Source organism: Terrapene carolina, unplaced genomic scaffold (assembly GCF_002925995.2).
Source record: "Terrapene carolina triunguis isolate 2854851 unplaced genomic scaffold, T_m_triunguis-2.0 Scaffold113, whole genome shotgun sequence".
NCBI lineage: Eukaryota > Metazoa > Chordata > Testudines > Emydidae > Terrapene > Terrapene triunguis.
Genome location: NW_020664464.1, coordinates 14,132,337 through 14,146,361, shown reverse-complemented (window position 1 = coordinate 14,146,361; position 14,025 = coordinate 14,132,337). Strand labels below are relative to the sequence as shown.

At 41.2% G+C, this 14,025-nt stretch overlaps 1 protein-coding gene across 1 annotated transcript in view; it reads left to right on the top strand.

The window, feature by feature from the left end:
• PIP5K1B (phosphatidylinositol-4-phosphate 5-kinase type 1 beta) overlaps window positions 1–14,025 on the top strand; it is a 112,459-nt gene that overhangs the window by 60,943 nt on the left and 37,491 nt on the right. Inside the window, exons 8-12 of the mRNA XM_026652390.1 lie at window positions 1,937–2,020; window positions 2,139–2,187; window positions 3,104–3,188; window positions 11,103–11,258; window positions 12,518–12,662. Coding sequence (XP_026508175.1) covers window positions 1,937–2,020; window positions 2,139–2,187; window positions 3,104–3,188; window positions 11,103–11,258; window positions 12,518–12,662 — 519 coding nt within the window. The remainder of the gene's footprint in view (window positions 1–1,936; window positions 2,021–2,138; window positions 2,188–3,103; window positions 3,189–11,102; window positions 11,259–12,517; window positions 12,663–14,025) is intronic.

Sequence of the window (14,025 nt, the reverse complement as noted above, 5' to 3'; positions counted from 1 at the left end):
GACACTGATGTTAAGACTCCTACACTTACAAATAGTGCCATGGAATTTTTAATAAAGCAGAGGTGCTGATCACCATGGTTATATCACATCCAAAAGACAATACTTCTATCCCTTTAATGTCTGACAACAGGCTGTGACATACAGAGAATTTTAAGGTTGTGACAGATACATTTACAGAAAGGGATGGAACATTTCAACTATTGTTATTCCAAGAATCAAGGGCTCCTCAAATTATTCTATCCTTGATGCATGTTCAGTGCTAATAAGAGAGTTAGTCAGCATTCTTATTCTGTGTAATCAATCCTTGATATAATAGAGACTTAATTTCACATTGAAAAGGGTTTACTGTCGGTTAACCAGGGAGTTATGCAGGTAAATACCATTAAAGCTAATGAAGTCTGGGTTTAAACTTACAACAAATTAATGGGAGGATAATGCTGTTCTGTTCTCAGCTTTGCCACTGGGCTGCTGGGTGACCTTGGAGAAGTCACTTTGCCTTCCAGTGCCTCAATTTCCCCATATGAAAGTGGGGATAATACTGACCTCCTTTGTAAAGCACATTGAGATCTGCTGACAAAAAGTGCTATATAATAGCTGGGCATTATTATTATTTATATACAGCTTTAAATGTTTGAAGTACTAGAATATAAGTTGAGACAGAGCTGAATTGTGCCCAGTGTGTACAATATTACACACTCATTTGCATACAAGATGTCCTGAGTTATACTGAACCAATGCTCAAGCATGGTGGTGGGGACTTTGTTATTGGAAGTGTTCTGCTTTCAATGAGTCTTAAAGCTAAGGTTCTGACCACTTTTGATCATCAAAAATCCTGTGGCATTATTTACACGAGTAGGGATGTTGGGTAAAATGTTAAGAAGTGCCCAGGAGACTTAGAAACCTAAGCCCCATTGAAAATCAATAGAATGTAGGCTTCTAAGGCCTTGTCTACACTACACAGTTTTGTCCACAAAACAGTGGAGGTGTACACCCTGAAATGCTCAATCCATTCATGTAATTTGTCTGCTATGCTGATATAATAAAATCACCTCAACGAGAGGCGTAGGGCTTATGTCTGTGTAGTTAGGGCTATAGGCGCTGGCTTCTTCCTTTCCATGGGGGTGCTCAACCCTGCTCAGTCCCAGGCCAGCTCCCACTCCACCTCTTCCCCCAAATCTCCACTCCACCCCGCCCCACCTCTTCTCACCCCCACTCTGCCCCAGACCCCACTCTCCCTCTTCCTGCCCAGTTCCTCCCACTCCCCCGAGCGCGCCCCATTCCTGCTCCTCCACTCCCACCTCCCCCAGCGCCTCCTGCATGCCGCAGAACACCTGATCGCAGCGGGTGGGAGGGAGTGGGAGGAGTTGATCAGCAGAGCTGTTGGCAGTTGGGAGGCAGGCACTGCAGGCGTGAGCTGGCTGCTGGTGGGTGCTAAGCACACTAATTTTTTTCCGTGGGTGCTCCAACCAGGGAGCACCCAAGGAGTTGGCACCTATGGTTAGGACAATGCAGTGTTTGTGTAGACACTGAATTCCTTACACTGGCTGTTGGCTGTTGTCCACCATGAAATTGACAAGAAAGCCAGGCACCTAGACCCCAGTTGCCCCCAGAGCTGGGGCAGCTGTACCCCACTCCCGGCTGGGAATGTTGGCTGTCTTGTGATTTTCATAGCTCGGGAGCGGAGGTGAGACGCAAGGGCACCTGGACCCCTCTCCCCGGGGCAAGAGGCCCTCGGCGGCTTCCCCGCTCCACTTCACCCTGCTCCCGGTGAGGAGGCAAGAAGCCCTGGGCGGCTTGCATTCGACAACTAGCCTTAATGTTGCTGGGGGTTTGTTGGTTTTGTTTTGTTTTTAGTAAATGCAGTTCACCGTCTAAATAGTGATATTAAAAAGTCTGTAAAATACAATATCTAATAAAATTATTTTGTTGCCATTAGAATGGGAGGCATTCCAGCTAAAAGCCATAAAGGAGAGAAGCTGCTTCTATTTATGGGTATTATTGATATCCTACAGTCTTACAGGTAAGTGGCAGTTTAGAATGAAAACATTTTGCTATATTTAAAGCCATTATCTTAATAAAGTATTCTGAGATTGCAAGATGAGGGAATTCCACAAAGTTTTTTTGATTTAATTGCTTAGGTTAATGAAGAAGCTAGAACATTCCTGGAAAGCACTTGTTTATGATGGGGTAAGTTGCTTTTTAAATTATCAGCATTTTTCATAAGAGTTCTGATTCTTGTTTAAGACAGTGAGATACTACGTTTATAATCCACCCATCACTGTGGTATCTAGGCAATTAGATGTGATTTTTTTTTTTTCTGTACGTTTTCCTTAGTGATTTTAGTTATGTGATTTCTGACCTATATGTCCATCTTATTTTGCTGATTGTTTAACTTTTTAAAATAAAAGATAAAAAGAAAAACAGACACACGTGCAAAGGTGACCAGATCATCCTTATAACTACACTGTACCAGGTTACACAAAACTATCCTCACAATACAACTAAAATGGGGATGGAGTAATCCATCCGAAACGCTAATTCAAAGTTAATTAACTATTCAAATTGTGCCCTGAATCAACATCAGTCCAATTGCAAAGGATGTAATGCAGGGCAGAATTTGGCCCCACGGTATTTAGTGCTTAAATGGGTGCTTAGACATATTGCCATTTTAAGTGCCCATCAGTGCTTGATTAAAGCATTCAGATAAGGAATTTGGTCATTTTAGGGCACCCATGTTTGAATATTGAGCCTTCAGTTGTTGAGATTTTTACCCAAAAAGGGAAATGACACATTTTTAAATATGAGCAAGACTTTGTAAAATATGAATAGAATAAATTATAAAGGGGTATTTCTAAATTATCTTGAATGCTTAAAATAGTTAGAACGGTGTTTTATCAAGATTACAGTGAAATAAAATGGGTGGCAGAGGAGAGGAGTAATTATACAGTAACCTCTGAGAAGGCAAAATCCTAGATCTCCTTGCATGAATTCCCAAACAGGGCATGATATAACTTACCCAAAATATGTCAGGTTTTTCTCTTGCGCATTTCATTTTGAATTGTATATGAAGAGTGTAACTTTAAGGCCTTTTCTGTCTTTTTAGGACACTGTTTCAGTCCACAGACCAAGTTTTTATGCAGACAGGTTTTTAAAGTTCATGAGTTCGAGGGTTTTCAAAAAAGTTCAAGGTAAGGGTTTGTCATTGTAAGCCCTCTGGATAACTTCATACTCTGTTTTTTTTATAGTGTTTTACACTCCTGTAGAATAGCATATTTTATTTAGGGATCTCACAGCACTTTACAAACACTAAGAGCCCAAATCTTCCGATCACTGAAGCCAATAGGAGCTTTCCCCGTATCTTTGGAATTAGGACACTTGTGATTTATTTTTAAATGATGTCAAGGGTATTTAGAGCTAATAGGTAACACCCTATCCTGCAACCCTTGTTCACATGAGTAGTCCCATTGACCTGAATGTGTCTAGGTCACATAAATGAAGATTGAAGGATTGGGCCCTAAATCTGACAAGTTTGGTAAGGATGGACCTTCTCCGATTCCTTTTCTGTTGTGCTTTAGCAGAACAAAAATGGGTTTTGAGAACCTGGAAAGATGGAGGTGTCTAAATTATTAAATTCTGTCCTCTTTGTGATTAAAATCCCATTTCAACTTTTTTTTCTTTCTTTAATCATCTAACTCATTTCAAGATTAATGGGCATGTCACTAGAAGTTAGTTGGGCAGAAATGAGAAAGCAGCACCAAAAAGATTACAAAAATACTTCACTAAGGATACAAAGATGTGTGTAACCAGAGAGCGCCACCAGTACTGCAGGCAGCAATGAAACTCTGCTGAATTAAATTTAAAATGTTGCTGGAAGGTTTATTAACCACATTTATCACCGTCATCCCTACCCACTGAAATGACACTGGATTCTCTGACTTAAAAGAGCAGGAGTATCTATAACATTCAAAAGTACAAGATGTGAGAGCCCATTTCTCTCTAACCAGACAAGAAGTGAAACTAGGAAGACCTAGAAAGTTAGAGTAGAACAAATAACATTCCAGTAATTACCTTCCATTTGGGTGTGGGAACCTGGATTTCAGTAAAAGTTTGAGAAATAACTATCAGATATTTTGTTTCTTGATTCCAAATTGTGCTGCATAAAGAGAAGAACAAATTAATATTGCCATAGTCCCACAGCCCTGCCAAACAGAGTACAGCAGGTCTTTTATCCTAGTCTGGGCACACTTATCAAGAGAAACAAAAGAATTTGCAAATGTCCCAGAGGAAGAAAGTGATTTGTTTCCAAGTCTGCTGTACTCAATTTCTTCCCTACCATTGCTCAAAATGAAACGGTCAAGCTGTGACAGGGTCCAATCCCAGAGCATGCCCCCTTGTGGCACTGCCTGGCCCTGTAGGCACCTCACCCTCAGTTCCCTCCTAGTTCTCCCAGTAATTGTTCACTGCCCAGAGTATTCAATGTAACATTCTCCTTCCTGGGGTTCAATTTACTGAGTCTTTATGAAGTGCAATCTCCGTTGGCCCATCAGGCCCAAACCCTTCCCTCTTGAGGTTTCCAATTTCATCCTCCTTCCAGGGCTTCAGGTTCCCAGTTTTCTCCTCCAGTTACCTGAAGCAGGGAGCTCAGTCAGTCACACTGCAAACCATGGCTTCTCTGGACAGTCTTTTCCACAGGCCTCATCCAACCCTGGTCCCTGGAGTCTAAAATCTGAACCCCTGGTTAAGGGATTCCTCAGCCCTCCTGCATGGGGCTGGGTACTGACTCAAGCAGATTTCCCGGGCCTACTGGTGTTTGGGTTCCAACCCCGCTACACAGAAGCTCTTCTATCTCCTGTAGTCCGCTACTGGCTGGGTTTTTATCCTGTTCAGGAGGTAGCTCCCTGATTACCATCTGGCTCTGATTCTCCAAGCTTGTCTGCTGCTCCCTTAAACACCTATTCCTTAAAGAGGCAATGTCATGAAACAGGTTGGATGGCTCCAATCCCCACTACTCCTTAAAGGGGACAGATCTCCCTGTTACACAAGCTAAAAAGGCATATGTTATAATTAAGTTCCTAAGGCATATGTTGTTCCAAAGTTGCTACTAAGATCTTAGACCTAGATTCTCCCTAATTAGATCCCCACATGGAGGACGCCTCTCGGACACCACCCCCTTGGGCCCTACAAAGGGCTTTCCACGTAGGGGGAAAGGGTTGAGTGAACATGATGATGCGGGAAAATCTTGGAGGAATTTCTTATGGAGATTTACAAGCAAAAAGTGCCCTCTCACAGCTTTTAACCCTGGAGGCAGTGGTTAATTTGTACTAGGGCTGAGACCTGGCACCTCTGGGCTTAGCCATTCATAACCCAAGCACCTCTAGGCTTGCTATGTCACTTTTGAAAGTAAAAAAATTGCTTGAGTCCCCTCGCCTCTTTCATTACAAATTTAGCACTGCTTGGGAGGGACAGTCTGGCCCTTGGATTATGTGTACCCAGTCTGGGTTGCTGTTCCAAATTTTCATGAACCATGATTGTTCCAGAAAAATTTTGCTGTCTGACCTCCATGTATTCAAATTTGGTTAAATTAATATAGATTCTATTAAATCCTTATTCCTGGTAAGCCACACTGAACATTGAGCCCATAAAATAATGCAGTCCTTGACTTTGATAATTTTCTAAGAATTTGTTGAAATAATTTTTATATTAATGTATTACTGTTACTGTACATTTGATTTGAACTCAACCTTAATTCTTGTATAATAGTTATGCATTATGTTTGTGACCAAAAACAGGAGACTCGTTTTCAATTAAGATCTTTTGAAATTCTTTTACTCAGGGCTTCTGATCTTTTTGGGTTTAACTAATGAACATTGATAAAATATCCCAAGGAAAAAAAATTAAATAGGTGTGTATCCAATAACTACAAGAAAAACACCAGAAATGGTTACTTGTAACTAAGGGCTTGTCTACACAGAGTAGTAATGCGAACTATGAGGGGTGTGATTTCTAAAGTGCTCTAATGTGTTGTGCATTAATTGGTCCATATAAACCCTCTTGGTGTGCACTAAACGTTTCTCAGCACTACATTAAAGTGCACTAGTGACCATTACAAAGAAATTATTCATTATAGTAGTATGCTGTAAAGTATATCATATACAGTACTCATTACAGTATATGCAGAGAGAGCCATGAAAATCTCCAATTTTTGGACATCTATATAAAACTCAAAATATGCTAAAAAATAAACCCAGAAAAATGAAATTATTAAACCCCCAAAACAGAAGCCCTACATGTACTGCTTGTTTGCTTCTTGCACTTCATTTAGCTTAGACTGTGAAATTAAGCTGGTTCTTTTCATGTTTTTGTTTTTAAGTACTGAAGGGCTTTTGTAAAAAAAAAAAAAAAATCTTGACATATTTTCAAAATGTAATTTCATGAAAACATTTCTCTTGTTAAGTTTTTAAATACTTGTGATCAAAATCTAAATTTTGGACCAGAGCTACAATATAGTACTTGAATTTTTCTTTAAAATTATTCACTTCAGGAATGTGCTATATGCAAAAGAAAGCAACCAGGCCCCTCAGTTTGATTTTATAAATAAATAGATGATTTTTCTCTTTGCTGTCTTGCAAATCTAATGATATTTACTAATGTCCAAGTCTAACCCATGCTAATAAGAAAGTTGAAAAGCATCTTTATAGAAGTGTGACAAGGTGTACATGAAGAAGACTGGTCTTGCTGGTTGGGGCTGGGATCATGTCTACCTTCTGCTTACACACTGCCTAGCACAATAGGGCCCAATTTTGATCAGGGCAGTTGCTACTATAACGTAAGTAACCATTAGTAATACATAAAAGGGAAGTAGTAGTTATATGGTTGAAGCATAGAAATAGGAATCAAAGTTCTACACTTTACTCAGTCATAGACTTACTGTATGACCACAAGCAAGTCACTTAGCCTTTTAACACCTCATTTCAGTGGGGGGAAAAGTACTTCCTCAGCACACAGGGGTCTTGGGCTGTTTAGTTTATTCGTGTTTATAAAGTTCTTTGTAATCCTTAGAATGAGCTGCAGAAATGCAGAGTAGTAGTTTCTTTTAAACATATTATGCCATAAAAACAATGCTAAGGCAGCAAATTGAAGCACTCAAAAGTCAGGAAATGCTTAAGTTAAGGTTGTGGGTGCAGTCTTAACTCTGCATTCTTGTGCATATACATTTATATTATAATCTTTAATTACATGATCATATACTATTATTTACCTGGGGCCTATGCTTCATAAGTGGGCAGGTTGGACAGTGTCTAGCAAATGGGATTAGCATCAGTCTTCCTTTCTTCTAGCAGTATTCTTGTCTAAATCTTTACTCATAGTGTGGTCTGAGAGGTATAAGGAGCCAACATGGGCCATGTTTTCAAAGGGGTCACACCGTGCCTCTACTTTTGAATGCAGTTTTAATTCATTATCTTTTGAATATTGAAAAAAAAGGAGCAAAATTAAAGGTCACTCTTGAAGATTTGGCCCTCGAAGTTTTTCACATTAACCTTAGGTATGGTAGAGCTGAAAATGTCAGATACCTTTTTAAATTCTTTGAGTTAAATAAGCTTTTCACTTGTAATTGTGTCCTCGGGAAGATTTAGGCTTACATAATATTAAAGCCATTTTGGTTGTATATAATTACAGATGAAAACTGGTCCGTCACTAGCTCATTATAAGATAAAGAGATTATCTGGTAAAATCTGATTCTAGCAAGCCATGTTCTTACTGGCTCTTTCCATCAAAAGTTCAATTCAGGTTTTATTTTTATTAAAAATTCCAGCACTGGAAGTCAATATTTTTGACATTGTACTGGCCTTTATTCATCTACATTTGATCTAAAGACAATAGTATTACTCTCCAGCAGACCAGAATTCAAAAATTATGCTTGGAAAGATCCAATGTGGAGGATGATGATCTGATTGAACTCATGAAATTCTGTGACCTTTATCATACATTAATGGGAGTACCTAACAGCCCAGATCAGGGCTCTGTTTTGCGAGGTGCTGGGAAAATGCACAATTAAAAGCCCTTCTCTTAGGGTTACCATACGTCCGGTTTTTCCCAGACATGTCCGGCTTTTTGGTAATCAAACCCCCATCCGGGGGGAATTTCCAAAAAGCCAAACATGTCCGGGAAAAATACTCCCTGGCTTAGCTTAGAGCAGGCGCCGGGGGCTGCTGTGCTCCCTGACTCCTGGGCTCTGTAAGAGCCGAGCTGCCCGAGCGCTACCGAGCAGCCCCCATGCCTCTGGACCCTGTGCTCCCAGCCAGGCACTTCCCCTCCCGGGCTCCGGGGGCGCAGGGTCCGGAGGCAGGGGCTGCCGGAAGCCCGAGCGCTACCGGTTTCCTGGTTTGCCGGGCAGCCTCCAGACCCTGCGCCCCCAGCTGCGCTGGGGAAGTGCCGGCCGGGGGTGCAGGCTCTGTGGGCTGCCCAGCAAACCGTGAAGCCGGTAGCGCTCGGGCAGCCCTTTTTGTGTGGCTGGGAGGGAGGAGGGGGAATGCGGGGCGCTCAAGGGAGGGGGTAGAGTTAGGGCAGGGACTTTGGGGAAGGGGCGGAGTTGGGGCGGGGCCGGGGGGTGGAAAAGGGGAGGGGCTAGGGCCCCTGTGGAGTGTCCTCTTTTTTTATTTTTTAAATATGGTAACCCTACCTTCTCCTGACAAAGGGATCTAGACAATGAGAATAATAAAATGTGATTCAGCATGGGGGAAACGTAAGCTAATATATCTGAGGTAGTGTAACCTGAAATTGAGAGAGATAATAGGAAAGAGAATCTTTGAGTAGTAATGGTTAAGGGTGACAGTGATCAAATTAATGGTAAATCTTTGAGCCCGTTCTGATAAGTCATTGTCATGGAACAGTGTTGTTTCCTTTCCCTATGGCTACAGTGTGACTGTGCTTGGAATATTCATTTTTATTGGTTACTAGTTGGGCTACTCTCAGACTTCGGTCTGTTCTCAGTCTGCTCCTGTCTTATTCCCAGGAAGACCATATATTGCTGGTGACTAGGTTGAAAGACTCTGAGTATTTGCCTTCTATCCCTTTTTGGGCTCGCTCTTCTTAGTTATCATAATTTTCCATCTTCTTTCTTTTCAAAACTAATCATATCTAAAGTTCTAACGGATGTATCTGATGGTTCTTTTCATGGTTTATTCTTGACACAAGACTGTGTATCTACTTGTATATGGATTAAAGGTTTTAAGGACATTTTCATTTTTGTGCAAAATAAATAATTCAGAATGTCCGATTTAGCCAAATTTTGTAAGTCTGCTAGCTTCCTCTGAGAATGTCTCTAAAAACTTTCAATCCTCTGATCAACTAGGGATCCAGCAGAGGGACCAGAGGTTCTGCTGTGTTCTATGGTAAGGGTCTCTGATCTTACCCTGCTATCCTCTCGCTTCCAGCTAATCCTGAGAAGCTATTTAATATGCTTCCATTAGGACAGGTAGCTTCTCTAAAATAATTATGCATTGGTCATCCCAGCAATCCTAATGGCAGTGCAAAGTTCCCTATGGATGAGGATCAGTTTCAACCCTGAGCTTTTCAGGGTAGCGGAGGCTGTAAGCACTGTAAAGGCAGCAACCTGACCATCTATAGGAAGCTTCTTTCTGGCACTTGGTCTTGTGGCATCCTGTGTGAAGAAGTAAGGCTTGTAGAACTCCTAGAAGACTTCAGTGATTATTATTGTTTATTTGTATGAACATAGTGCTTTGGAGCTCTAGCAATGTCAGTAGCTCATTTTGGGAGGATGGCTTGGGAAATGGATGGGAGATTAGGGGGCCTTTTCAGTCAAGGTCCTTGGAAGGAAATGTGTTAGCCATCATGAGATGGGATGGACTGAATTCTGTTGCTCACCATTGTGGGTCCATGGAGGTTTGAGTCCCATAGTTCATTTTGCAATGCAGGGAGATCACAGTAGGAAGAAAAACTTATTTACATGGTAGGAAAGCAGTTTTACTCCAGCGCCTTAACCACAAATCTGTGGTTTACAATGTCACACCCCAGTGTTCAATACACAGAACAAGAGTTTACCTGGCCTTTTAAACAGACAAAAAATAGTGATCATCAGGGACCGTGTTAGGGATGAGCCAGTTCAGCGTTAGCATAGCCATTGCCTATGGCATCCTCTCTAGGGGTTCTGGAGTAGCTCTGGGTCTTTGGTGCTGAGTTTCTGTGCATCTGATTCCTCATTCCAAGAGTGTCACAGCTTTTTAGCTGTATGCAGTTGGTTCTTCTGGTATCTATCTTGTTCCAGAACTCTTTTTCTGTGAGAGTTGCTGCAGGCAGTGTCTAGGAGCTCTAATGCATTTGGGAACTAAACACACAAACAGAAATGGTTGACCTCCTTTTAGGAGAGGAAATTGCATTGACAAAGGATCAAATTTTGGGGAGTAATAGTGGAGAGGATCTGATCCTGTGTTTGTCTAGTATGCCAGTGTATTCAAGGCAAGTCCGGCTCAGCATTATAAACCATCAGGAATGTTCATGAATCAGCTGCATAACATCATTAGCGAATATGTCAGTCAGTAATATTTTGGAAATGTTTGTTTTATTCAAAACATATATTGATGTACATAACTACAGTGGAAATCATAAGGCAGGATAAATATTTTCACAGTATAGCAGTTATGTCCTCAGGCTATAAACAATCTTAGTTTGTCCCTAATCCTCAGATAATGCCCAAAGCCTTGATTATTTTTTGCTTACTCAATCACTGTTTCTCTTCTTCCTTTCATTATCCTGCATTCTGTTCTTTTTCTCTGACTTTTACAGGCAGATACTCAAGTTATGACTTGCAGTGTAGGAAATGTCAAAACAATTAACAGGCAGATCCCATTTGTAGCCTTTTTTGCCCAAAGACCATAAAAACTCAATTGAGACTTTGAGAGACAATGTCTAATATGGACTCCGTAGAATAAAACTGGTATATATTAAAATGTTCTTATCTAGATTTATTCTTGATCTGCATTAGAAAGGGGTTTGTAGATAGTAAAACTATATGCACTCTGTGAAAGATGAGTAAAACATTATAATTCACCAGCTTTGTTCATTGCACTCTTTTCTTAATGCAGCTCTAAAGTCCTCTCCTTCCAAGAGACGATGCAGTTCCATTGTAGCCCTAAAGGCAACATCACAAGAAATTGTGTCTGCTGTTAGCCAAGATTGGAAGGATGAAAAGCATGACATGCTTACTGAAGGACAAAGCTTTTCCAGCCTTGATGAAGAAGGTAATATTTGGGAATGGCTAACCTTGGGTATCAGTGCCACAGTTGTTCAAAATAGAGAACCTAGATTATGATAAATGTCTTGGCTAGCTGCATAAGCATGTTCTTTGGCTTTAAAGAGGCTTACAGGGGTGTGGAAGTGTGCCTGCATCACTGACTAGACCCCATTAACTATTAATGTCATCAGTTAAATGTGTTAGATTGCTTCTGGAAAATTAGTATTGTTATACCGTATGCATGTGTGTTGTTTAGCTACTGATAGAATATAATATAATAAGCCTGGGGGAATTCTACGCTGCTGTGCACATGCAGAATTCATGTCCCCTGCAGACCCCCATGCCACCTTGCAGAAAATAGATTCTGCTGGGGAGATGCTGCAATTACACCTTTTGCCCACCAGGGGCTGTTGTGGCACCAGAAGAGAGGGCAGCCAGCTGGGGAGGGGGCGAAGGAGGGGCAGTGGCTGCCTTCCTCATAGTGCCTTGCCTGGAGGGCCAGTTGAGGAGGCACGGGATATTGGGGGGATGGACAGAGAGGGGCACATAGACTGGGGTTCAGAAGGGCTAGTGGGGGGACAGACTGGGGTGTGGGCACAGGAGCTAGTGGAGGGACAGCACTGAGCCAGGACTGAATGGGAGTGGGGGTGCAGGGACACATGGGGGCAGGGGCAAATGTGTCTGAATGGGAGAGGCTGGGGGTCAGCCAGGATCTGCATGGGAGAGGCTCCCCAACTCGCTAACAATCCCTCCCCCCCACACCCCACCAAAAAAAAACTGTTCCATACTTCCCACACCCAACAACCTTCCAAGTTCACTCCCAGGCTTCTTCCCAGCAATTACTTCGCTCTCCCTCAGCTCCTCCATTACCCCTGACTCCCCCAAGCCTTTGCACTGTTTCTGAGGGGTGCAGGAAATATATTTCTGTATTGAAGTTTAAATGAATTATTACTTAAAGTTCTGTATTAATATGCCTAGTAAGGAAACTATTTACCAAAAAACATTTCCTGAATCTTTTTCGTTGTCTGTACTGTAAGACATACTTGCTGACAGGTATTTTGAAATAAATTACCAAAATAATTGAAACTGTTGTGATTGTTATTTTGACAAATAAATATGCAGAATTTTAAAATATCATGCACATGATTTTAAATTATTTGGGTGCAGAATTTCCCCAGGAGTAACAATAACTTCCCTGGTAGTTGTATTAGAAATTAGTTTTAAAAATGAATATACAGTAAAACATATGTATTTTCTCCTATGCAGTATTAAGCTCACGGCACCGTCCGGATTTAGTGCCAAGCACTCCATCTCTATTTGAAGCAGCTTCCTTAGCAACCACTATTTCTTCTTCTTCTTTGTATGTAGATGAACAATATCAACGTGATGGAACTCTGCTTTATTCCAGCAGGTAATGATTTGTTTAATTTAAGTTACAGAAAATGTCGCAGATATCATATCATGTAGGAAAATATCTTAACCCTGGGAGCTATTTTACACGTTCTTGCTTGGAAAATAATCTATTTGCATGATTTATAATGGAAACATACTAGGATCATTAGTCTATTTTTTGATGGGACCAGTTTGGGCCAAATTCTGCCTCCTTGTAAAAATGCCCTCCAAACAGGCATACGTGCTACAAAGCAGTATTAATGTGTGCTCATATTTTAACTGCAGTGGTCCTCTGCTGATTTAATTACTGTGATACATGCAGGTATCTGCATTTTGGAATAGCATGTCTGTGTTTTGCTGGATTACTGGGTTTGTGCACACAGACACATAGACCCAAAGACCTGAGCTGGAAAATGCCAGTTCCCCTGCTTGTAGAAAACACATGGAGCAGCATCTCTGGGGGAGTTTGTACAGGAGTGAGAATTGAAGCAGAAAACTTCTGTCTTCAGCCTTTGTGTTTTCATGATATAGTGGAGAGAATTTGGCCTTTCATTTGAAGTTGCCATCTTCTTCCTTGTGTTAACCCCATCAAAAGGGGAGTTACTCTGAGTCCTCTCCCTAAAAGGTGCTCTGTTCAGTGCCACAGTCTCTATCACATCACATGCTAACGTGTCTTCCTATGACATCCCACCACTTCTCCTTGCATTGGCTTTTCTATCCTCAGCACTTGGGGCACTGTGCGTCATTTGTAGAATACCCCGTCATTTTCTTGATTCATCTGAGGACTCGTAGTGTCAGTTTATGGTGAGTTTTCATGGTCAGCCACCAATCTGACACCAACCCTCTTCCTGTTTCAACTGGGCTTCGAACTAGCTATGGTGGAGATTTTGGGGGGTTTTTTGTTTTGTTTTTAATTCATCTTTGCCATATACACCTCTACCTTGATATAACGCTGTCCTCGGGAGCCAAAAATTCTTACCGCGTTATAGGTGAAACCGCATTATATTGAACTTGCTTTGATCCATTGGAGTGCACAGCCCCGCCCCCCCCGGAACACTGCTTTACCGCGTTGTATCTGAATTCGTGTTATATCGGGTCACGTTATATCGAGGTAGCGGTGTACCATCATGAATTTTTTCATGATGAAGATTTGAAGTCCTCTTCATCATGAAAAGATTCACATTGGTATATGACAAACGACCATAATAAATCTTATCAAATCTAAACATAATATATCTATGCTCTGCATATAAAGAGGTCAGTGTTTATAACAGTATGATGTTTTATTAGGTTAAAAAGTATATTTTAAGAGTGCCTGCCTTTTTCTACTAATAATACCTTTTAGGTTGCTAGATTTTAAAAATTCTTTCAGATTTAATACA